The sequence below is a fragment of the Centroberyx gerrardi genome, chromosome 10, assembly GCF_048128805.1.
Source record: "Centroberyx gerrardi isolate f3 chromosome 10, fCenGer3.hap1.cur.20231027, whole genome shotgun sequence".
NCBI classification, from domain to species: domain Eukaryota; kingdom Metazoa; phylum Chordata; class Actinopteri; order Beryciformes; family Berycidae; genus Centroberyx; species Centroberyx gerrardi.
Window position 1 is genome coordinate 29,318,540 of NC_136006.1, and position 26,879 is coordinate 29,345,418.

Consider the following 26,879-nt stretch of genomic DNA (forward strand, 5'->3'; position numbering starts at 1 on the left):
ATAGATCTTTCAAAACTCCAAAGATCTGGCCTTTGAACATGTTCAGCCAGTAAAGGTACATTAACAAAAACAACCAGAATCACATTTTCAGCTTCCTCAGAAACCCTTTTTATTCAGATTCAAATTCAGAGTGAATGCAACAGCTGTTCCATTGCCAGTCTGTAAAAGAATCCCTGAGTCAGAATTAACTCAGTTCAGTGACTGTGCAACAACGCACATCATGCAAAAAGTAATAGGACTACAGTTTTATGCTGTAAGAAATCATGATTAATTACAAAGTCATTGTTTGAAAAACGCTTCATAAGCATCATCTACGACTAAAGTTCCCCCTCTGGGGCTTTTTGTTACAAGATAGGAGTCACTGAAGGTATTTACAGCTCAAAACATAAAAAGTGAGATAGTGTTGAGCATAACCTTTGCAGATCTTTTCGGAGGCCGTACCCAAGAGGCCAGCTCCGTTTAGTCTTCTTCTGCAGTGGCTTTTTCATCAGCTGTTGGTTTCAATGGTACATTTGGTTGTAGCCTCAATGCATGGCCCATCATTCAAAAGATCTATAGCAAAAGAACAGCTAGGTACATTTCTGTAAGTGTATGTGACATTCATCATTTACATTATGTACATGTTTTCAATTTATACAGTCTCTCAGCACACTGGCACACTCATGGTGTGCCTTTATATCTCAGAGTTCCTGTGGAGATTTAATGGATGGAAAAGTGCTGGATGTGTAATGACAAACAAGGGATGATGGATGCTGATGGTGCCTCCGTGAAAATGGCGGTGTGGATGGAAAGAAGAAACGAGTGAAACGACTGCTCTGTGTGGATTCAGCTGTCCTTCCCCCCCAGTACCACACTGTGCTGCAGCCCCGTTGAGTAAACTGTAGTGCGCACAGAGAAACTCACACAAATCCAAATAAAGCAAAAGAGTGAGAATCGCTTTGTGATTAAATTCTTTAATATTCTTAATTGTTTTAATTGAACAAAACAGATACAAATAGACTTAGAAAAAAAGACAAATAAATAAAAGCTGACTCAAGAGGTGTCACTAACTGAATTACCTTCAAGCTGAAAAAGGTCATGTAGCAGTGTCAATTTTCTGACGTTATTTGATTCGATTCGAGAACTCTGAACAAAAAATTTGACCATAAATTACAATGGGATTTTTTCTTTCTCTGAATTCAAAAAAACCTCCAGTGTAAGAAAGTGTTCAAATGAATGAACTTGTCCAGGTCCTTTTTGCTCTGGAATATACTCCTTTTTGCTGAATGTCTACCTGCGGGAGGGGTGGGGGGCTGCACTAGCATCTGATGCTGCGTAACTGGATCAAAAAGAAAGAGGGAAAGATGAATCTCTTGAACAAAAAAAAAAATAATCCTCTAGGCTAGAATCCTAAAGCTTTTAACTTGCACAGACGTTTGAGGTAATGCAACTCAAAGTATCGCCAGGTAAAAAGTGTGGGTCGCTTACGAATGAAGCTCTTTAAGCTCTAAGAGCAGATTTTCACGTGACATCTTTAATCCTTCATGTTCCAACCTTAGAAGCCTATAGCAACTGGGTTGCCAGCTTGCTATAGTGGAAGGGAGGGATCGTTTTATCCCCCCTCTTCAAATTCCTTGCTACCACGGGGGCTCGGGAAGCATCTACATATTCACACAAAATAAATGAAGCAGCACTGTCTATTAAGGCTTGCATGAATCTGTCCTGGTTAAGATTAACTCTAGAAAATAATGTAGTACCAAGGACTAAACGTGGTGGGAGAGCCTTGGTGTATCGAAAGCTCTAGAGGAGACAAACACAGGATATCACTGTAGAGGAGTGATAACGCAACAGCTTCCGACAAAATAAAATCAACAAAGCAAAATATGTGGGGGGGGGGGGGGCGAGCGGGACACAAGATATCCCTCCGTGTCTTGCTACCATTGCATGTGGAACCAGGAAAATGTGGCGTGTCACATTGGGAGAAGTCCACTCATGTGCTGCAGCAGCCAGTGCTTAATTAGAGTCACAGTAAAAATGAACAAACTACAGGATGAATGATCCTAAAAGGGTGAAATGTATTGAATTGCAAGTGCACTAACGATGTCTGAGCCTAGGTGTCGCTGTGCTTACCTATAGCAACAGAAAAACTTAAAGGGGGGGGAAAAAAGCTGCCCAGCACAGGTCTGTAAGCAGCTTTAGTCATTAGTGCTGTGGAGGCCAAACCAACAGCTTCCCGGCCGACCACTTGGTAGATAAAAAACAGATTTTCAACACTTCACTCGCTTTGGCGCTCTCAAACCGACGGGGCATACTTGCTATTCCGCCATGCGCTGCTGTAACGGGAGGAAGAGGGCGAATGCGCAAACGGGATAGAGAAATAAAGCCTAGGGAAGGGGCCAGAGTTGTGTTTTAAAGGGGTGACAAATGAGCGATCCCTTGCCTGAGCAAGCTTGAATTAAGGCAAAGGTTAAACATTACTACTGTACAGTCTGGACAGCAAAAAAAAAAAAAAATGATGCTAACAGCTGCGAGGCTACATGAGGACAGTAGGTGGCTTGTTTCTGTAAGCTGGTTCCCCTGCCTTTTAAACAGTGGCAGCAGCACTTCACATCAACCATTATATGAACTCATTTGTGTACTGCATTTCAACTGTCAAAACAGGCGTGAGAGGAAGGTGTTATGTTGAATTGTTTCAGTGTATGGACTGGCATTGCTGGTCAAAATAAGATCACATTGAGGGTTCAGAGATGGTCGTAATCATTGGTTCATCTGAATTGCATGGCGACATGCAAGTTTCTATTTGTGTGCAAGTGAGTGAAAATGGGAAGAAAAAAAATTTGGAAAAAACAAATGAAATTCGCCAGAATGAATCGGAGGGTGTTGGTACTGCAGGCTGCCAATATGGGACCTGTAACAGATAGTAGGTGTCCTTGATGAGGACAGTTATCAGATTCAGAGCCCTTACTGTAGTTTAACACAGACACCAGCCTCTCATTTGTTTTTCCTAAAAATTCTGTAGTGCTCCTGTCTCTGCTGCTGAGCGCAACTTGATGGACACCGGGAACTCATCTTGATAAAAACAAAAACCTTTACCAAGATGTTTCGCTCTAGCCCAATGACTTGCACTCACAAACAAACGTTTCAGGGTGCGGCATTGAACAGCAGAGACAGAATATACATTTAAAAGTAAAAAAAACCCAAGAGGTTAAAATGAATAAAGGGAACCAGGCTGGGCCTCAAAGCACTGGTTCCCATTACAAGTTCCAGTTAGCGGAGGGAAGGAGGGAGATGTACTGTATGTTACGCGAGGTGGCCGCTAAGGTAAACCACATCAGCCTGCGGTTGTAGCAACACGCAAACCCCCCTAGGTGAAGGTTAGGGTTAAAAAGATTAGCTACTGACAGGCTTGTGCTCCGGGGGCGAGAGGATGAGCACTTCACCTCTTTCCCTGGTTGGCTGATGGCTGGAGAGTGTGACGGGAAGTGGAGGTCGGTAGTGCAAAGCGGGAAATGGGCTAGTCTGCTGCGTGGGGCGAGCGGATTGGCTGTCCGTGCTGACCTCAGAGGGGTCAGGAGCTGAAGCTAGGGCGTTAGCAGGGGGAATTTAGGGAGGGTGACGGGTTGATTATGGGGCAAGAAGCAGGGGCATACAGTACTGCGCCTCCCCTTCTCATCGTCTAAGTAGTCCTTATGTTCTCTTCTACACCAGAGAGCTAGGTCCACAGACGCTCTACGCTCTCTCTCCCTCTAGTGTCGTTATTAATATCTCTAACTCTGGTCTCTATGTTTAATGGTTTGGCCCCCTGCCCGGCCTACTGACCGACTCGACAGTAGGAGGAGAATGGAGTTGGACTGGGGGGGTGGGGGACCACAGGGCGACAGGACAGATACCGCCGCACACAGAGGGGGGTGACGGGGTCTAGTTTTGTTTCTTGGCCTCCTGGTTGCCGTAGCTGGAGCCCGTTTTCTTCACCTCGGTGACGCCTATGAGGCGGCGGATAGCTACGGAGGCTGAAAAAGAAAACAGAAAAAGAGTTGGGGGGGGGATTAGAGAGGGCGATTCAAGCGCTGCGCCTTTATTGCGGGACAGGGATAAGTTAATAAATGCAAACAATTTTTGCAGTTGAAGGCAAAAGTGCCACTGTCAGCTCGGTCTATCCCCCAGAGGAAGAAGCTGCGTCGTTTCCATTTTAACGGCCGATGCTGCCACAGCAGAGTTTACCTACCTACGATGAGGAAGAGGATGAAGCCGATGATGAGCAGAGGGGAGCCGCTGACGACCACCCCGCAGGCGAAGTTGATGAGGGGCGAGAGCAGCACGGTGGCCCAGAAGAGGAAGTTGAGCAGCGTCCACGGCCGGCGGTGCGGGATGATGGTGGGCCCGGGGAAACAGCCCTCCTTGTGGTAGTGTTCCTGTAGGGCATCCTGAGCAGGACACGAGAGGGGACGGTTTGCACTTTAATCTGAGATTTGCCTGAGATCATGTATGTTTTTGTTTTGTCTGACATGGAGTAACAGCAACCCCTCTAAAACCTTCTTTACACCCGCATTAACATGCATCCTGGATGATCGCACTGTAATCAGTAGGGATGGGACGATATATGGAAATTCAATATATCACAATACAAAAATGTGACAATATGTATCTTGGGGCAGAAAAATTAATTGCAATATTAGCGCCTTTTATTCTGCTTTAGTAATCACAAATGAGACGCTTGACCATCACAATTTCACAAGCTCTCCATCTAAATTATATTATTTGCACTTTATAATGACATTTTTAAATTGTTGTTTACATTCTAGCAAGCCAATGCAATTGCTAGAAAGGGCACCTAAATCTGTGACGGTTGCAATTTCTATGCACATCTACTGGTAATGCCATGAAGTAACCACTAAAAAGACGCCTTTTTCCAGTTTTACCTTCTCCTGGTAGAGCTTGTGGAGCCAGTTGGCACACTCTTTCTCGTCGTCTGGGATGTCCTCCACAGGGAACCGCCTGGATGGGAGGGAGGCAGAGAGCAAAAGAAAAATCTATCATCACAATGCTATAGCAATTTCTGACCACCGGAGGACGACCTCACCTCAACGACCACTCACTTCTTTCTGCACCAAACACCAGCAACTAAGTACTTACTGTGCTGAGTGATTTCGGTCTCAATACCCATCTAAGTCTATGCTACATTGGCTCTAGTCAACTAAACTGCCTCTCTCCTCTTGAGAGGGTTTTGTTATAAAAATGCTAGATATTCTGGGTTTCTCTCAACTCCATGCAGTTTTATTTGACTGGAAATACTGTAAGTCTTTGATTCAATCGAGCTTTCAAGGACAAAAGACGTGCTTTTCCCAGCCGTTTTAAAAGGAGCATCAGAGATTCCAGTGGCAGCCGATCTGTCTGCGTCTCGTGTTCGGCTCTTTACTCTAGGCATTAGGAAGGACTGCCCTAGCCATCAAAAGGAGTTATTGTTCCGAGACCATAAATGTGTTCGGCAGGACTCCAACATTTTGAGGGCTCTCGCTGTCTCTCCCATTGTTACAGCACGAAAATGCACTTGGTAGGAAGCCAAGGGGGTTTAAAATACATCATCAGTTTCCATTTGAAGAAACTCGGGAGGGGGTTAGGCTGGCAGGCTAATGCATCATCGTTATAATAACTGTTTGATGACTCATAAGTCAATGGATGTGTTAGTGGTACCCACCTCACGCTCATGTCAGCTTTGTATTGCTTGCCGTTGACGATGCCCAGCAGAGTGGGAGTTTGCTTGTCTTTGAAGTTGAGAGTCACATCGTAAACAGCAGTTACTATGAGCAAAAAACAAAACAAAACAGAACAGATTAACAGATGAATTAATTATATGCGTCTTGAGGATAGTGGAGTAGTGTGTGTATGTGTGTGTGTGTATATGTGTTACCTGTGCCCTTGAGACACTGCAGTGTGGTGGTGAAGCCTTTGGTTCGGGGTAGTAGGTGGTATTTGAGTTTGGGCAGGCCTTTACTCTCTGCAACCTGCATGCTGATTTCATGCTTCTTCTCTGTGAAGCGGGTGCCTTCACAGTACAGCAGAAACTATGGAGGGAGAAGAGTGCGTTAATACATGCACGTGCACACATACACACACACACACACACACACACACACACACACACACACACACACACACACACACACACACACACACACACACACACATCTCTAAAAAGATCCACACATACTTGAGGTGACCTCCTTTCTCTTATCCCATCCACTACCCTAGTTTTGTTAGCTTGAATTACAGATCAAGTGCACCTCACTGAAACACTACGCTAAAATTAAGTCACTATCTTAGCTCAATGACTTGGTCTCAAAGTGGGCATACGGACTACAAGTATGTCAAAGAGTGTGGCTCACTTGTTGGTCTGACCACACAAAACGTTGTCATCAGCAGTGGCCTGATGAACGACTTTTAGCAGTAATCAGATCAACTGCTGATTTGCCTAATCCCGCCTGGCAAGCTGGTTAAGAATCGCAGTGGAAACTTGGGTTTGGTGCAACACAATGTGCTTTACACCTCTAGGAAAGGTCTATTAGGAATGCGTCCAGCATCACACTGACCTATATATGCTGCTCGAGTCATGCCTTCATGTGGAATAGTGGGGCGCAGCGCCTCCAGGCAAGATGCCCTGAAACTAAGCCCCTTATTTCCCTACAGGGAGAAGAGCAGTTTTGCATTCCAAAGTGCAGCGGGGTGAACCCCTCTTCAGAGTGTTTAAGCACAGTGGGAAACGCTCGAGTACAGTTCGTGAGGTTTTTGCGGAAAAAATAAACACACAGTCTCCCGCCACGCTATTTTGAATACAGCTGGTGCACTTTGAGACAGTTTGACCTGTATAACACCACTGTGGAGATCAATTCAGGCAAGAGAAACTCGGTGAAAGGGCAGCATCTGGATTTCCTCACGCAGTGGCAGGAGAGTTGCTTTCACGAAACCGTAAGGAAATGAACTCGATACTGGTTGCTCAAAGGCGACGCAAGAGGGTAAGCTAACCTGGTAGCTAACGTGCGGGTTGCCATTTAATAGTAGTTAATTAAATTAAAATTAAGTTAAGTTAAATTAAGTTAAAAAATTGCGGCCGCTACAGTAGCTTGGCTTTTTAAATATGGCGGGTTTGTGCAGGATGTCCCGTATCGCGCAATGATGACGATTCTCTCTGACCAATCAGTAGTCTGCAGTGTTTTCACGTCACCTTTTGGTATCGCCTCAGCTCGCTTGGAACCTCGACGGAGGTGCTACCAAAAAAAGTACCAGGTACCAGGTAATATGGTATTTGGTACTTGCCCAATGGAAAACCAAAAAAGGCGAGTAGAGTCGAGTCGAGTTGAGCCGGTACCATGAGGTGGAAAAGCGGCTTTAGTGAACCACTTCATCCACATTGTGCTTGAAGATTCCCAAGTGGATACTGAGTCCAGCCTACACCCTAAAATCATGCTTACGCTGCATTGCGCAGACTGGGCTAGAGGTGGTCGATTGCAGACAAACAAATCCCCCCGGAACAAAGTGTGAAATCACATTGGCTCAATGAAATGTGCAGCAGAATGGCTCAACCCTAACATTCTCTCTCACACACACACACACACACACACACCAGAATCTAGACTAACACACCAGCCAGCAGCCGTGCATGTACCTACCCACATAAATTCGGGGTAGTCTTTGAGCCTGTCCAGGCCTTTGAAGACAGTGTCTCTGTCCTCCTCCCACTTTCTCTTGCAAAAGACTATCTCCAGGAAGTACCAGGTCCAGCCAATCAGAGGCACCTTCAGCAGCTCGTGTTTGGCCAGCACCTTTGAACTCTGTGGGGTGAAACAAAGTTCTATTCATCGGCTTTTCTTCAACCAGACAGGTCGATTAAGGACAAATTCTTGTTCGCATTAAGTGGATCTACAAGCACACAGTACTCAGAATAGTAGCTCATATCCCTGTCAAGGTATTACTCCAGCTTAGTTGTTTCTATGTATTCTTAAACCTGATCACAAATAACCTACATGCATTGAAGAAACAAAATATTCTGAATATTAACATGAAAACTGTTAACAGTGTACACATGCATTAGAAATTAGTAATTTCAGTATGTCCCAAGTGTCTGTGACAAGCACAGATTCAAAAACTAAAGATTTGGGTGTCCTGCAAATGAACCAGATACTCATTTACACAAACAGGGTAGAATCTAGACTAGGGGTTTCACTGTAGGAATTAATGAAAAATTAATGAATGCAGACAGTGTCTGGCTCTGAGGAACATTTACCTTCCACCCCCCGCAAAGAAGGAAATACACAATTTCTTCAACACTAAATCTCTTCTTATTCAGTACTTATTTAAACTGACAGGGGGGGTGAAAGCAAAATGGCAAAAGCGCAATGATTTAATGACTAGTGACTTTTCTGAGCCACCGGAAACACGCTGAGTTTTTGGTGCCTCACTTACCCCCAGGATGCCAAATCTTTCACACATGGTCCAGCCGCAGAGGAAGTCGATCTCAAAGTTATGGTTGAGGATGATGATGACGTGTTCCTTGCCGAACTTGTCCACCGTGGCTTGGTCTGTGTATAGGGTGCAGTCTGTGCCCGACCACCACTCCAGCAGCATCACCAGCTCTGCCCGGAGACAACACACACACCGTCCATGTTAGAGATGCACCAATACCGCTTTATCACCTCCAATACCGAATACAAGAGCTAGACTTAAGCATAACACCGTAGTGACTCAACCTATATCCAGTTCATGAAAGCTTTTACATTTGCTGTTCTAAACACCCGGTGTCTGGTAGCTCTTTCCTTGGAAAAATCCTCTGTCGTGCAGGAAGTGATGCGTTTTATGTTTCCGGTTTGTTTGGAATAAATAGAACTGGGTAGTTAGCATGAGCAGTGATAGCGACCATGGCTGAACAGACAAAGAAAAGAGCGCCACCTACAGAAACTCAAACTTAATCAACAGAAAATTCCCCCCCAAAAAAGATGTACAGTACTGGACAAACTGATGACAGGTGATCTCTGGGAAGTGCAGTGCAAAAACACCACAGCAAAGATGGAGACCAAAAAAAACAAAAAACACACAAATGAGGATTTTGCAGATTATTAGGTGACAGAATTTCAATCCAATCTGTCATTTTGTCTTAATGATATAGACTTTGACACAAATGATTGAGTTATAATCCATTTTTCTCTGCTGAAGAGATTTAACATTCTTCTATTCGGGATGGGAATGTTGAAACAACTGGGTTGAGCAGGATAGTATTATAATAAGCTAAGTAGATCAATGCTGTGTCAAATGTAAAACAGTAGTAAAATTGGACATCTTGATTTGTGAGGAGATTGAAATGACATGATCTGCATTTTGCAAAGCAAAACTGGTATTCAACTGAAATTCTATTGGTGTTATGCAAAACCTCAGACACTTTGGTGTGCGTTTTGGCAGAAGATGTCAGGAGTCTATTGTTAGGCAAAAAAGGCAAACTGCCATTACATCAGCTACAATCCACTGTAGTAGTGATCCTGCAAAATCAGACAAATTTGTTCCTTATGAAAGTTACTTCTGGGTGGCATGCTGACACTAAGGTTTGTTGATGGCGAATTATGAAGTTCATTAAGTTTATAAATCACAGTCCGATCCGGTACATTTACAGTTGGGTTGACACAGCTAATGTCTGAGAGACAGCGGTCAGCTATGCCTGTTTCAGTAAATTCCTATTTTTAGATAAGTCATTTAAATTGCATCATATCTGTCAGTTTAATCATCAATTTACACTCCCTCATACCCTGTAGGTGTTGATAAGTCTCTCACAATCCTACTTATTCGTATAATAGCTTTGTTTTGAATCAGCTTTCTCACGCAACAGAAAAATGGAGATTGGTGCCAGCAGAACTTCACACTCATACTGAACTGCTGAATTTTAAAAATAGATGTCCTGAATAAATTAATTCAAAAATTCAATTTGTAAGGCACAATTTGAACATTGAATGCAATGGCTTGAAATTGAATAAGATGCACATCTGGACACAAGGGCATTTTATTTCCCAGAGTGTCGACTCGAAGGTAGCTGCCACCTCAGCGGGCTAACACACTTCACTTGTTCATCTCCTCAGCCAATGATTGAGTCTTATTCTTCCACTTGGTGACAGAGTTTCAAATCTTGACATTTGTTTTAGGTTAGTGAATATATACTGTATATACTTGACAAATCAAGCTAAAACTGACTGTTGTTTAAAAACATGTAAACATATGGCCTAGTTAGCAGCTGCTAGGTAGTGGCTAATGGCTAACTAGATTGCTGGGCAGCTAAAGTTTTAAATGGTAATTAAAATTTTTTCCAGAAAAACATATCAATGTTGTATCCCGCATTATAGTGATGATGCATGCCCACATACTTTAGTGATACTCACTGATATTCCAATCACCGCTAAATATTCAAATACGACAATGCTGCAAACAACTATTGGCCTGCCAGGCTGCAATAAACAGCTTTAAAACAGCAGCAGCTGTCTGCAAGGTAGCAAACTGATGCACTGAGTCTTCTATGCAGCCCAGTACTGTTAGCTAAGAAACAGTTTGCAACTCTTTCACCAAGTGGGAAGTATAAGGCTCAATGCTTGGCTGAGGAGATGAGCAAGGCACAGTGCCACATGGCTTGTGGTTGGTTAAGTGAAGAGTGTCTCAGGAAGCTGAATCTGAATTGGGAAAACTGAATTGGAAATTATGTTTAAAAGCTAAATTTAATAATCACAATTTCAAGCCATTGCATTCAATTTCAAATTGTGCCTGACAAACTCAGTTTTTGAATTCATTTATTCAACAAATCCATTTTTTTTAATGCAACTGTTCAAACAAAGACTTCAATTCAAATTTATGCAAATTTCAAATTCAAATACAATCCCTGCTGAAACTAGCTTAATCGTTTTCCATAAGAAATCCTCAAACTCAACAGGCAATGCCTTATTTATACTGTAAGCAGGAGCTATTATAGCATTATATATATATATATATATATATATATATATATATATATATCTGGTTAACTCAATGAATTCCTAAATACAAACATTTTCATTTATCAAGTGCACTTACTGCAGCAGGGGCAGACATGGTAGTCATTTCAGTGAATTCATTCTGGTTATTTTCCCCATAGAACTTAATGAGCTGAAGCGCCTGGACAAGCTCATTGAAAAGAATATCCTGTCTAATGTTAGGCAGTTTTGCATGCGATCTGTGTAACAACTATCAACACTGCAACCACAACATTAGTCCTGTCACACTGCACAATGAAAGCTCAAACTAAAGGTTTGCAAATGCCAACCACCAAACTACCGCACATAAAAAGTACCCTTGCATACATACAGTACATGCTCAATCAGATAGATAAAGCAAGTAAAGGAGAGAATGGTAGCAAACCAGTATGATGAAGAGTCCTGCGCACAGCCGTAATTCACTAAAGTGCTGGTCAGTCTGTGACCTGCAGTTTGTTACTCACAGGCTGACTTGTTTATTAATATTTTGAATTTTCTCATAATGATAGTAAAAATGTCAAATGTTGGAGAGAGGGATGGCGTCACATTGTACGATAACTTAAATTTCAATACTACATCGATACCGTTGTGAAAGACTGAATTCAATATTGACTTTAACATTCAATACTTTCAACAAACGTGTTCTGCAAGCTGAAATTCCATTTCAATGTCACCTCCAGAGGGCATATACATGTGAATGGCACGTAGATTCAAATAGCTAAAAGAAGAAGGATTGGAATAAACAGAGCCGTGGTCTGGCTCTTGACAGTGGACTGCAGCAGTCAGTTAAACTGCTAAACCACCTAAATTGGTTGAGTAAGCTGGTGCCAGGAGCGAAATATGGAACTATTTCACTTACAGAGCCGATTAAGACACCTGAACTGAAATATCAAAACCCCTGTGCAGAAGTTGCTACAAAGCTGTCCAAGGCAGTGTGCTAACACACTGCTTGACGGTTTGTCTTGCTTGCCCTGGCATCATAGTAGTAATGCATTTTTAGATATTAAAATCAAAGTCAAGACTGTGGTCACTCACGGCTCCAGAGGGAGTAGGAGAGCCGGCAGTTGATTCTGCGGTAGAGCTGCTTGTTGATCGGCCAGAGGATGCAGGTGCAGAGCTGGATGAAGTTGATGATGAGGCCGCTCACCACAAACACAAAGCCCATCAGCAGTTGCAGGATGAACAGGCTCTTCAGGTAGGCTAGCAGAGCCATGGCTGAGGAGCCCGGAGAGCTGAGTAGGCTCCTCTCCGCACACACTACGACCAACCTGAGACAGACAGAGGGGAAAAAGATGAAGCAGTGCCATTGGGGGGGAAAAAAAGACATTAGTGAGGGGTGTGGAGAGTGAATGAGAGAAGAGTGGGTGGGAGGAGGGAGAAAATAATGGGAGGGTAAGGTAGCGATGAAAGAATTAGAGAGAGACCAATGGGAAAGGGTAGACAAAAGAATGTGGCCTGTAATTGCCTGTCGTTCTGTGAGAAAACATGCTTTCAGCAATTCAAAAAAAAAAGACATCAAGGTTTCTTACCACGGTGGGATCCTTTTACAAGCCCCTCTTACACGGACCTTCAGCCAATACTACGGACCTGAGGAAGACAGTAGTAGAGAGGTCAATGAAGCAGAAGTGAAAAAATTACCCCATAAAGGCTATTTCCCTACAGCAGTTAATTTAAGGAAGTGAGGGGGCAGGGTACTTGCTTCATCAAAAGTTTGTTAGCTTCTATTGACCCAGAAGTGTTATATAGTGTCTACCCATCTTGACCCGGGTGGGAAATGATTGACCATTCACGTCGGTAAGAAATCAGGCATTGTTCATAGGCTCTAGTCTAGTCTAATCACGTGTTGGTAAAACAAAGAATGTGGGTGGTGAATTTTGGAGTCCATCAGTTTTATTTTGCGTTGTGGCTGGCCTGATGTTGACATGTCAAAAAAAAAAGGAACTGCATTGTGTTGTGCCTGCTAGCTGAAGCTCTGCCAATGCCACTGTCACACACAATACACATGCATGTTTGTGTGCCATCAGACAAAGCAAACATTGCCGTCTGTCAGTGCAAGTGTGTGTTCATGTGTGTTGGAGAGAACAGCAACTGTCTCTAAAGCTCTTTCACATTAAGTTCGGACCCTGTCAATTCACTCCAGCTCTCCAGCCTCAGCATGCACACAACTCTGCAGGCCGCCTTCACCAGCCCTCCATCATTAGCACCTATCAAGCTCCATTATCTCAATCCATCCATTCATCTAAAACCTGATTTGCCTTTTGTGGGTCAGTCTCCATTACATCTCTGACCAAGCCTTTGATTGGGCCTCCCATCTCCTTTCCTTTCATCGTCCCTTCAGCTCTTCTTTTCATCTCGCTCTGTCAGGTGTCCACGGCATCAACCGTACAGTCACCGGTATCTACCAGGCACTCATTGCCACATGCGGTGAATAATTGTGTCAGCAAATCAGGAAAATACTTTCTGCCGTTTCATCGTGGAACAAGCATGTGTGGGACACCGTCTGCCAGCCGGAGAACAAGGGAGAGACAGAAACATTGTGTGCCTGTGTGTCACGCTCACATTAACCGTCCCTGACACCAGACACAGAGGAGTCTAGTTCGTAAGTGTCTGTCATGGCAGGTTTAAACAAATTTCTTGCTTTACATATCTTTCAGCAATCACAACCCGAGAGTGGTTATGTTAACAGGATACTGATGGTTGTCAAATAGCCTGCATGGAAGACGATTAGCATGAGTGGATGAATACTAACAACATATTTGAAATATCTGAACTACTTGAGGTGCTTTATCTCATCTGGACAAATACTAAGCCAGCCTCTAAATGTGCCCAGATCTGAGTCATATTCCTTCAAGTACAACTCAACGGCCATACCTTGAATTAAGCCGCATAGTTAACACAAAGCCAATTCATTGTGGGCAGGTAGCATGTCTTATCCCATGCAATCTATCCTTCTCAAACATTGCAACACAATATGCACAGACAAGAAACCTGGACCTGAATGAAATAAAAACGTGCATGCATGATACTTCTGTTCAATATCCTAGGCCAAAGAAAATAAGTGTTTCTCAATCTTTGGAGTGGAATCACGGTGCGGTGTTGAAATACTATCAGGTGTGTGTCTGTGTGCCATGTGCCACCTGCTGGTTCTGACGATAAGCCCAAACCTCCACAGTTAGCCCTGGCAGTGTCTTCTAGGGCTGTATTATGTTACAGGCATGACCCTTGTTGCCACAGAGAGAGTGACTCGTAGAGCTACAGTTACACTATTACACATATCACTCGTGGCTCCCATAACACTTTTGGAAGTGTTCCAAGCTACAATATCAAAGAATCAAAGAATGTGGTGTGTAAATGCTATAGCCTAAATGGTAGCCTACATCAGACGACTGGTAAGCTAAATGCGGTTTGCAATGTGTTTTTGTCAATCAGCCAGCAATAAGGAGTAGAAGTGGTAAATGTGTTATTGCTTATAGAGAGTCGAGGGTGAGTGGTGGGGAAAAGGTTGCTCAATCAGCTCTTAGAAAGTTACTCATGCTGCCTCATTTGCAATCAAGCATAACCACTCATATTGTGCTACAGCGACAGCACAGCTCTCCCCTGTGAGACAGAAGAAGAGGGAACAAATAAATCACTAACAGGCAGACTTGGGCGGCAGCCATGCCAAGTAGAGAGGACAGCACACAAGCTAGCTGTGATGCATTTTCATCATGCTTATGTTCTAATTATTTATTCTTAAATACTTTTATTTGTTTAATTTTTGAATTTCCTGCAAAACTATGAACTGGAAATTAAGAGGAAATTAAAACTGCCTCAAAGATTTGAGTTGGTGGTTATTGTAATCAAAATATACTTGATTTTGTGGCAGCCTTTATGAACATTTGGAGGACAAGTGCACATTGTTCTGATTCTATTCACAGTAAAAATGTAAGTCTCAATCAAATTGTTTCTGCAAACACTTGACTATCTTAACTCTAAAAGTATCTTAACCATGCTATGATTAGGCCTAGATAGGGGTGTGGCAATATTGCTACTGGTATCAGTCATTGGGCCTTGTAACATTGTCAAATAAAAAATGAAATGACCCCTTGAATTTCTGCCTTTTTCTACACAATATATACACATAAAAACCATGCTACGGTGTGCATCTCTCTAGAGAGAGTTAAATGGATTATAACTAAGTCAATGTTGTTCAGTCAAAGTGATCGACTGAATCAGTACTCTATTTCCATAATACCTTACTTGGCATCTGTGCAATCCGAATTGAAGGACTGCATTATCAATTCAAAAACCTCATCTTTATTCTTTCCACCCGTGTGAAAACACCATTTTGATCAAAATGTTCAAACTTGACCTTCCTTCTTGACCCTAAAAGAATCTCACCCGTCAGTTTTGGCCAAATACCATGTCACGTTACCCCTCTCATCCTACAATTACAAGTTTCACTCAAACTTTTCCTTTTGAGTGGTTTACCCTAATTTTGGGTATTCACTTGACAAAAGCCCTTGGATTTTCATTTGTTAGTCAATACCTTTTAGAGTTTTAACAGCCTCACAAGTAATACCATGGAGGAACCAGTCCGGAGACCCAAAAACACCCCTAGTGGAGCTGCATCTCCCTGAAGAAGCTGTGGGAGCACGGGCCCACCTGTGACCCTACTCAGCCTGGAGGAAAGATTAGAGACGCTGACTGGGTTAAAGCTGCTTACGGCAGGACAGCTGCCTCTGCTCTACATGGATACATCACCTGGATACAGCTTTTCCTCTAACAAATCCAAATTATCATGACTCGCTGGGAGCCTGTGATAAGAAGAAACAGCATCTTGAAATGAGTCGTAAAGGCCACCAGCTGAATTCTGGCAAATTTTGGTTGCATCCTAGTAACTCAACTGTGCACAATAATTTTTTCAATTCTAAAAATTCATTTGGCTGGTGAATTTCTGGATCCGCTAACCGCTGTGACCAGTTGATAAAAAGGAACCTACCCTGAACATTTTAACTACACAAAGCAAGACGTTGACATTTTCTGACTTCTACTAAAACTGACCAGAACCATCCTGGCCCGCTGTGGCCAGAGGCCAACCCGCCTGTCCTGAGTCTAACTTACCAGTAGACGTAGTAGGCCATTGCCATGACCACCAACGCCCCACAAATCCCAGTGAAGATCATCACAGCACTCTGGTTCAACATTTTGGCTCTTAGTATCCCACCAAATCAAAACCAGAATAAAACCTAAATAAACAGCCTCTGGAGAGCAGTGGATAGTCACAGGCTGTCCTGCTTCATAGCCATGATAATCCCACAGAAGGAACGAGGGAGATTATGATGATGACAGCAAGAACACAGCCAGATCCCGCTGGTGGAACTGCCCAATCAGCGCAAGAGTGGATTGGTGACCACAGAAGTCTCCGTCACCATAAAAAGTGCCAAAGTGGGTGGATTTCCAATGAGGGAAACCAAAACAGAATCACCGCAAACTTGAGAAGCCCACTGTAGACTCTCACAAGACTCCACTAATGAATGCTAAGCAGACTGGAAGATGGTTCGCTTCTGGTAGGAGGGAGACACACATGTAAGCAGTATCTTACATGCATTCCCCTCCTCTAATCCAGTGGATCGGATTAGTGCTGATTAGCAGGCTACAGGCACCCTGGATATATCACATCTCATTACAATCAACAAAACAGAGGGCTGGGCTCTCCTGCGCGAGGGTGGAGTTAGAAGAATGACACCTGCTATGCTACAAGGTCTAATCACGAGGTGGCAATCCTGGCCTCACCTTGCCATTGGCCACCTATTAGTGTCATTCAGCATGAGGTGGGAGCAATGACCTGAAAGCTAGGTTAAATAGTTTACTTGGACAACTCTTTTAAGTAGGGATGGGACTATATGCTTATGTCACGATACGATTCAGGGATATGGGGTTCACGATTCAATACAACCACAACATGATGTAATAAATAAGTTCAATGACAACAAAGTCTGAATTATATTTATTTCTGAGCCACAAATCTTTCTAGCAATGGCACAGGGCTTGCTAGAATGTAAACAACAATTTAAAAATGTCATTACAAAGTGAAAATAATATAATTTGGATGAAGAGCTTGTGAAATTGTGATGGGCAAGCCGTCTCATTTGTGATTACTACAGCAGAATAAAATGGGACAATATATCGAAATTCAATATATTGCAATACAAAAAGGTGACAATAGGTATATGGGCAGAAAAATGAATCGTGATATAACATACATTTTATTCTGCTGTACACGTTGAACCGTTGAACGAATACTGACGTCCAAATCGAGTACTCGAGTACTCATGCCCATCCCTAATTGCTAGAAGGATTTATGGTCCAGAAATAAACACAATTCTGAACAGTCACACTTTGTTGTCATTTAACTTTTATTTACATCGTATCATGGTTGTATCTAGGGATGTCAGTTTCGGTTAATTTTGCTTTCGACAGGCCGACACCCATTAACCGGTAACTAACTGGTTAATTTTTAAGAAAAAACGCAAAATGACGTGAAATACAAGAAAGTGGCGCTTTCCTTTTAGTCCGGCGCTCCATTGACTCAACTAGTGCAGTGCCCGTCCGCCCTGCTGCTGCACAGAGCGCTGTTCGCTTGTTTATTCAAAGTTTATTAATATTGAACGTGTCGCGTGTCCAAATTGCACCAAATCCGACACTGCACGTCCTTGGTCCCCAGCAATACACCCGCCAAGTGTGAAGTAGATCGGACGAACGCTTCTCGAGATATGCAAAGGACACACACACACACACACACACACACACACACACACACACACACACACACACACACACACTCATTCAGACTCACAGACAGACAGACAGAGATTCCTTGCTTTAGTAGACAGATGAGCTTTGGCGCCGCATTTCGAAGCGCTGTCCATTTGCTGTAATTTGCATATAAATATCTGCACTTGTTATGCATGCCGCGGCGTAGCCCGTTTTAATATTAAGTGCTGACTCCGCCCACCCGGGCCAGTTTCAGCGTACGCCGGTAGCAATTACAAGTGGACCCTATCCTACAGTCCCTGCTCTCAGCGGAAGGAGGGGGGCTACGCTGTGTGTGGCAAGCGCTGCGATCATCAGACCTCTCCGGATTAGACAAGCAAGTAGAGAAAACCGGCATCAGCCGAACCAATTTATTGCCAAATGCTTTGGGATTCAACACTTTAACATTGCCTCCCATGGTCAGAAAAAGTCGGCAGATTTGTCGCTAGTCGCTTTTGAGAAATAAAGTCGCCAGGGGGGTCTGAAAAGTCGCTAAGTCTATTGGCAAACACTGGTGTATGCAAATTAACCTATAGACCGACATGCGTAACCGGTCAGAAATATTCTCGGTGGTTAACCGATTAACAGTTAACCATTGACATCCCTAGTTGTATCGAATCGTGACCTCCACATCGTATTGTGAGTAGGGCTGCAGCTATCGATTATTTTAGTAATCGAGTATTCTACCGATTATTCCATCGATTAATCGAGTAATCGGATAAGAAATACTTTTGCTTTATTAAAGAGCAATAGTAAATATACAAAAGAGAAAAGCTGTCCGCACGAAGCTGTCCATACGACACTGTGATTTACTGAAAACGAGGTGAAATAATAATTATTATTGATATTTATTACTAGGCCTAAATATAATACAAGTTCATAAGACTGGCTAATGTACATTTATTTACTATGTTGAAGGGTTGCCCTACACCTGCTGACCCTACTCACTGCAATCAAACTAAACTGAATATACCTGCTGTATTGGACTGGTGCATTTTAGGCTCCAATTGCTACTTACACCACCTGATATTTTGCTTTCTGGGGTATTTTATGCATCACTGTGAGGGGAGTAGGTGTGTGTGTGTGTGTGTGTGTGTGTATGTGTGTGTGACTATCATAATAATAACATGAATGAAGCTCAGGCTTTCACAAATTGACTGCAGCATTTTATTTTCTCTGGTTATTTTCTTGAGCAAAACTTAGCTAACTTAGGGACATCATAACTAGCCACCATATTGATTTACGTTCTTAACTAGCCATTACATATAGCCATAATTAACGTGCATTCTTTACTAGCCTTCATCTCATCCCGTTTTAATATTAAGTGCTGACTCCGCCCACCCGGCCAGTTTCGGCGTACGCCGGTAGCAATTACAAGTGGACCCTATCCTACAGTCCCTGCTCTCAGTGGAGGGAGGGAGCTACACTGTGTGGGAAGCGCTGTGACCGTCAGACCTCTCTGGATTAGACAAGCAAGTAGAGAAAACCGGCATCAGCCGAACCAATTTATTGCCAAATGGTTTGAGATTCAACACATTAACATTGCTTCCCATGGTCAGAAAAAGTCGGCAGATTTGTCGCTAGTCGCTTTTGAGAAATAAAGTCGCCAGGGGGGTCTGAAAAGTCGCTAAGTCTAGCGACAAAGTCGCCAAGTTGGCAACACTGGATCCGAAACTTTGGACACTTTCTGTCGTTTTCTCTGGCCTGTCTCTTCTCTTCGCCCCTCGCTATTTTCTCTCTCTTTCTCCAGCGCGTTGTGCAACAGTAATAATCATCCGTGCGAAACACTGAGTGTGTATATAGTTATATGGATTAAACGAAGCTTCGATGCAAAGAATTTGCATCGATGATTTTTAGTAATCGAGTTACTCGAGTATCTCGAGGAATCGTTTCAGCCCTAATTGTGAGATTAGCATATTGTCCCATTCCTAGCCTTTGGGTTATCAAAACAGCATGGGGTGTCCCGGTGGCTCAGCGGTCTAGGGCGCATAGCATGTCTCCGCGACATCCTGGGGTTGAATCTGGCCCACTTGTCGCATGTCATCCCCCTCCCTCTCTCTCACAGTCTTTCCTGTCTCCTACCACTGTGAACTATCAAATAAAGGCCAAAAAATGTATCTTAAAACAAAAAAAAAAACAAAAAAAAAAAACAAGCCAAGCCATGTGGCTCATACAAGCTGGCAGAGAGAGACAGAAATTAACTGTCAAGCCGTTACTGAAGCAAACGGGTCAAAGGCTCTGAGCCAGAGTACAGTCCTAAGGCCTCACCACTGGGCCTAAAAGCAGAGTATGAATGGAGGGAGATGAGAATACGTTGTGATGGGTGGACAGTGAAGGTCATTTAGATTCCAAAGCATGAAGAGCTCTGGATCCTAAACATAGCACTGTTGTACATGGCTGTGCATGGTTAAGAGCTGGCTGTGCTAGAATGGCCTTGCAGCACTTCTAGCTACACCCCCCCCCCCCCCCTCCTTTCCAAGGTTCCCTCCAGGCTCTTGACGTAGCTGTAGTTATGACCTGAAGGCAGCGATGACTGATAAGACTCAAGGATCCAAGAGGAGCTTCTCGCTGCCGTCAGCAAAACAGTGATAGAGGGAGAGTAATAGGAGCAGGGGGACGAAGGGGTGAATGGATGGAAGCAGCAAGACTGCTTAGGTCTGGAAGCTCCAAGTTACTTTGCAATTTACCAGAGGAGTGTCACAAAACATGAGCAAGTGGTTAATAATGCTTCCCATAGCTAGAGAAGCGTGGGATTACAACCCAAGTTGGCATTGATTTTCTCTGGCACTCAGATGTAGGCTTATCTATGCATGCCTCCCTCATAGTGCTGGAGAGCAATATTTTGACTTGATAAGCTGATATAAGAGCTCAGTGGCTGATATGGGCATGTCATTTCCAGTATGTGGGTTAAACAGACATCTTATTGGACTCCAAAACAATACAATCAGACATACTGTTCTAGAGGTAGGCCTATTAATTAGTGAATAAAACAAGTACAATTTAAACCTATAATACCTAAGAGGGGTAATGTAGAGGTTTCAATTTGGCCTTTATCAAAACACAGTCATCACAACACATGCATGTCTAAATATTAGTCGTGTTGGCATTTTGGGTTATGACACCCAAAGATTTTTTTATTTGTATTTTTTAGGACATGCTAGTTACACCGTTATACCTGCATCCATAAACCCACACAGGAGTACTGTGAACTGTGAAGGGAGAGTTAGGCTAAAATAAGATAAGATATTGATCCCTGAAGAGAAATTGAACCATTGCATCAGGTAAGAAAGGGATATAAAAATTTAATAAATAAAGCATATTAAAGATACAGTGTGTTTATCATGCCAACAAAAACATAGAAGATTTACATATGTATAGACCAATACAGATATACATATATGCAAGGTGTGCAAATGTGTATTGTTGGCTATACACATTATCAATTAACAGAAATAGCAATTACATTACAATTACTCCCTGTCGACAGCAGGCTGGCACCATGCTTAACAGTGATAACAGTCTACATAGGCCAAGAGAATATTCGTATTCGTGATATTCCCTATGCCCCTGCTTTCCAATCACTCCCAAGGGCAACACAGTTGTTCATTGTCCAAGTCTGGCCCACAACCCCCTACTCCAGTCACCTCTACAGGATAATGGGATTAATGAGCATAGTCCCCAAACCCGGATCTGAGACCCCCACCACGATTCTCTTTGCACTGCAGTTTACACAAGTTCTGTTGCATTCAGACACATACAACATTTCATGACACCAGTCGACTGGCTCTATAATAGCATGGGAACCAAATGAATCTGGAAATACATTTCCACTTGATATTCATTTTCCTCCGCACTCTAAGTGCATCTCTAAGATTCCACTTGGTGAGGTTGGGCTGGATGCCAAAGACTCAATATATACCCGGACTAGCTGTGCGGAATAGATCTCAGCACTACCAAAGAGCAGCTGCCTTTTGCACAAAAAGATGAAAAGATCATAACATCATTATCAGCACTGATGACTGCTAAACATCAGACCATAAAGTATATCATTGGTAACCAAATCTGACTGGAATGTTCACGGTACTTGCCTGTTAGTGGGTGCACTGGCTGCTTTGTTAGCTAAAACTCATGTCTAAAGTTAGCCTTGGCTTAAAGAACCGCAGACTTGAGTGAACTCCAGTAACCTCTGTGTGGTACGACATCGTTACGCACGTCAAGTCAGCGCCAAAAGGCGCACATGACGTGCAGCCAGGGACACGGCTTGTAGGCTAAAGACGCCCCGGTGTTTCTTTGCCATCTGCTCTATTGCATGCTGTAATGTTAGCTAATATTACTTGGATATCTAACCGACTTAGTTCCACAGCTCCACAAATCATGAATAAAAATGCATAACTGGACCCTGTACATGGCAGTGCGGTATGGCTTACTCAGTGCACAATAACCAACTAGCCAGCGTTCCCGTTAGCTAGCGACTGGTCTGTCTCATCATTTGACACACATGGCTTGACTTTGGCCGGCAAACGTTAGCTAGCTCCTAGTGAACGCAAAGTTGCAAATAGCGATATAAGCACATATACAACTGAGAAAAGAAAATGAACACACCCGTCAAACTACTGCTGGCAAACTAGCTAGCTGACATAAGCCAGAACCTGGTGTTAATGTACAAACTGAATAGCACAAGGACAGGGCGAGCTGCTAACAAATAGCGTTAGCTAGCTAACGCTGTGTAAGTTAGCTAGGTAATTTATTTCAGCGATTTTCATCTAGTTGGAGACATGATTTTTAACTGGCAAATGTTAGTTGGCTTTAATAAGTTTCCCATGTAGAATATCTGTAATTTAGCAGCTGGCCTGTGCTGCTTGCTAACGTTATGCTATGCTAGTTAGCCGGCTAGCTGACAGCACTAACGGCACTATGCCTGGGCTTACCTGAAAATAGTCCACTTGGGAGTCTGACGAGTCCCTTGATCTTTTGTACTTTTTTAGATGCCTTCCGACACTAAGAAATTCCTCTGGAGACAGTCTTCTTAATTTGACCGTTTCCTAAAACGCAGCAAAAATGACTTGAGGTAATACGGTTTGCAAGAGTGCTTTTGTTTGTCGGTTAAAGCCCCACAGCCCCTCAAAGCCCATCAGAAGGAGAGATGCCCTACATCCGGTCCGGCCCCTCGTCCATCCACACACAAATATACCAACTTTTTAAACAGGGGCATCCTCTCCTCAGCCCAACACCAGCCAGCGAGACAACTAGTTACGTATCAAAGCAGGGGTGTGATGGAGGATAAACCATAAACTCACATAAACTCAATTTACCCACCTTTTTGTTTCCTAATCCTATTTCCTAATCCTAGCACCAGACAACAGCAGAACGGGGCTGTTTGACTGGCTGGTGGATGCAGACTTCAGGAGACCCTTGAGTCACGTGAATCCAACATGAAAGATTTTGGAGTTGTAAGGATGAAAATTGATTATACCATTACACGAATCTGGTGAAAATAAAAAGGCTACTTTACCAGACTTCTACTATCTGGCACTTTTTCTTGGTATTCATCAATAGACAATTTGAAGTCTGCTATTTGTCATGTAAACATGACTCATACTCCTACATATGTTGGATTATATGTGAATTTATGCTAGCCTACAGGTATCTTAATCAATAACTAACCTTTATTGAGTTTTCCAAACTCTGTATCATTGTGTAGTGGAGATTAAACCCAGATAAACTCATTTTACCCCCCTGTTAATTTACAGAATAGCGTTTACCACCTTTTTAGGCTTAAATAAAACCCCAATTCATAGTGTACATAATAGTAAGAAGTATCAAACTGATGTTATTCATAGTTATATGAGGTCAGGGTCTCTTAAAGGGAGGAAAAAAGTCATAAAGGCAAAAATTTGTGGATGGCATTTGGGTATGGGTGGGTATGGGTGGGTATGTGGTGATTACGTTTGCCTGAGTCCAAATTTGATTTAGCAGTTTTTATCATTATAAAGGAGAGCAAAGATCAAGCAAAAATCACCAGAAATCTCTTTGGAGGCTATACAGTAAATATATATAGTATGTATACTGTATGTGTGTGTGTGTGTGTATATATATATATATATATATATGTATGTATATATAAAAAGGTCACACCAGGGGAGCATTCAGGACCAATGTTCTTAGTTGATAGTTTGGTGACCTACTTACTAATCATTTATCACATTGACCAAATAATATCTTGTCAGTCAATTTATCCACATAGTCCCCAGAAATTTAGTCTATTCATATAAGCAAATTTTTAACTTTTTTTTATTATTCATCAAAACTTTTTTCTGAAAATATAATTGATTTTTTTGTATTGGTGATTGTTTTCCTTATGGTGATCACCGACTGGAGGTCATAGTTTGCCCACTTTTTTTATGTACCACCACATCACTGTATATATGTCATATGTTTCCAGAATTTCTCAGATTGGCGATCCATAACTTAATCAGGATTGAACCTGGGTGAACCCTGTCTTAATAAATAGCACCAGTTAGAATGCATTGTGTTGACAGGGCTTAATGCACTGAAGGAATTAGTTATTTCCTAATGAATGCTATCTACATGTACAAATACATTTCCTGGCCGGTTTTTGTATAGTTGAAATATAACTCTAAACACTTTCTTAGGCTTTGATTGCACGTCTTGTTTCACACCTAATGTCTGGGGCCCTGCATTCACTGTTTGGTCTCGACCTTACAGGAGAAATGGAACCTGAGTGTTTGATCATCTTCAGACCTCTTTAGCCCTCTGCTGGCGTTTTGGCACAGCTGCAGTTTCAGCTCAAGGTGTAAGAGGCTGAGGGATTAGGAGCCTGTAGCCTGTGTGGCCTTTTGTGTGACAAATCTCCAAGTCCATCCATAACCTTATTATTTTATTATGCTGTGTGACATCTGAACTGCAGATGAGACATGTGACCCCTTCTCTACGATAAATCCATCCCTCCTCTATCGCAATAATAACCTGGAATTTCTCACTCGCAATCCACAAACATGACTCATCCTCTTAGTGTTGCTGTAGTTGGACGGACATATTGGCCTGTCTGGTTATTTGGGTTAATGCTGGCTATCCATACTGTGGATTAGTGTTGGCAAAACGAAGCTGTGTAACCTGCCCCTAATCACACAATATAGTAAGCACTCGGTAGCAGGAGCACCAAGACTTGAGAGCAAGGAGTTGTATCACTATACGATTCGATACGTGATATGGGGTTCACGCTTCAATACAACCACGATACGATGTAATAAATAAAAGTTCAATGACAAAGTATGAATTATGTTTATTTCTGAGCCACAAATCTTTCTAGCGATGCCATTGGCTTGTTAGAATGTAAACAACAATTTAAAAATGTCATTACAAAGTGACAATAGTGTCATTTGGATGAAGAGCTTGTGAAACTGTGATGGTCAAGCGTCTCATTTGTGATTACTACAGCAGAATAACATGGAGCTAATTTCACCATTCATTTTTGTATTGCAATATATTGAATTTCGATATATTGTCCCATGCTTAGTTCCTGGTGATGAATTCTGAAACTTGCTATGTTCCTAAAGCCAAGGGTGGAAGTAATGGGCAAGGGAAAGTCAGTGAAAATCAACAGATTTAGATTTAAACACAGTTTGAATATGTTGATTAGGATAAGAGGAATGGTCTGTACAAACACCACCACTATCCATAAATTATTGTTGATTCACGCTTTACTTTCTTTATGCACTTTATTTTGTCGAGTTGTATTTTTTTAAGTAACTAGTCTGAATACTCCTTTCATCCTCTTTGCACTGCATGGGAAAGATACAGTGTAATGGCATTTTTTAACTAAACTAACTTTTATGCTACATTTTAAATGAGCTACTTTTTACTTTTTCTTAAGTAGATTTGATTTTACTTCCGCCCAGGTAAAATTACAGCAAAGTAGCAGTCGACCAAACATATTGACAATGTTCCACATATAGATTTACATAGTTTCTTTATGTCGTAGATGGATTTTTTCCCCTACAGACGGCATGTTCCTCTCTCAAAACCAAACATCAAGTTTCTATTGGGACTGAAATGCTAACTCTGTAGCTTGCACATTCAAAAAAGTAAAAAGTATCCATTATTATGACTTATTAGTATGCAGACATCGTATCAAGAGCTCGGGTATCAATTAGCTCCCTGATGTAAACATCATGTAAAACAGTATCTGTCTCTGCGCTCCCTCACCCAGGCTTATTAGACTAGAGAGGCAAGACACAGGTCTCAATACCGTGGGACGTCCCACCCTAGGGAGACTCAAACACTTAGAGACAAAAACAACAAGGCAGTTTAATGAAAAGATTAGTCATTTATTATTACTCTTCATATATTGCTCTATATCAGAGCAGCAGCTTAAGGTTTGGCACTTAACTTCTCTAGCGTCGTGTGTCAGGATCGACTCCCTTACATCGGCATAAAAAACATTCACTACCACTGTTCTTCTGCCTGACCCTGTTAAGGCCATTATACAGCGTGGTCTCTCATATGGACAGCTATTTTCTTCATATATGGACAATGGACACAAATGAAAACAATGATCGTCATTAGTAAATATATTCATGATTATCTGTGCAAATACCTCAATTTGAGATGTTTAAGACATTGATATAACATGTTAAGTATCTGTCACTGTAAGAGAGCAATGCATAATTAAAAAAAGAGGGGGAAAACATTGACATAAAAAAGGATTGAAAGCAATATTTCAGGTGTCAACTAATGATGAGGGTCATATCATGTTAAATAATCAACAATGACTAATTTGTCTAAAGTAAAAACAACGTAAAAAGAATCATGGTACTGGAAACATGTACAGACTCGTATTGCATAAGATGTTTGATATTTTATGGGATTATAACCCATATTGATGAATCTGGCTGCTGATAAGGCGGTAACACTTTACTTGAAGTACATTGTCAGACATCAAGCGCATTATAAGCACATTACACGCATACATACCCTAGGACTTTTCAATGCAATATGGTTTTAATAGGATAAAAACTTGGTAAGAGCATCATGAGTTTGATTTCTATAATC

At 42.3% G+C, this 26,879-nt stretch overlaps 1 protein-coding gene across 1 annotated transcript; it reads right to left on the bottom strand.

Annotated features, from left to right (window-relative positions):
• Positions 1-84: 84 nt before the first annotated feature.
• LOC139924487 (1-acyl-sn-glycerol-3-phosphate acyltransferase gamma) lies at positions 85-22,924 on the bottom strand. The gene is made up of 10 exons (XM_071915524.2): positions 22,736-22,924; positions 12,542-12,599; positions 12,048-12,280; positions 8,437-8,606; positions 7,644-7,805; positions 5,888-6,041; positions 5,675-5,777; positions 4,899-4,974; positions 4,205-4,403; positions 85-3,989 (listed from the first exon to the last, which is right to left on the bottom strand). Exons 3-10 carry the CDS (start codon positions 12,223-12,225, stop codon positions 3,898-3,900), a joined length of 1,134 nt encoding a protein of 377 aa, XP_071771625.1. The 5' UTR covers positions 12,226-12,280; positions 12,542-12,599; positions 22,736-22,924; the 3' UTR covers positions 85-3,897.
• Between the last annotated feature and the right edge of the window lie 3,955 nt (positions 22,925-26,879).

Excerpts from the sequence above, each read along its gene's own strand:
- LOC139924487 (XM_071915524.2), bottom strand. The coding sequence starts at position 12,225 with ATGGCTCTGCTAGCCTACCTGAAGAGCCTGTTCATCCTGCAACTGCTG. Across the intron at positions 4,975-5,674 it reads AAAGCTGACATGAGCGTGAG|GCGGTTCCCTGTGGAGGACA; the intron begins GTGGGTACCACT and ends CCTCCCATCCAG. Across the intron at positions 3,990-4,204 it reads CATCCTCTTCCTCATCGTAG|CCTCCGTAGCTATCCGCCGC; the intron begins GTAGGTAAACTC and ends TTTCTTTTTCAG.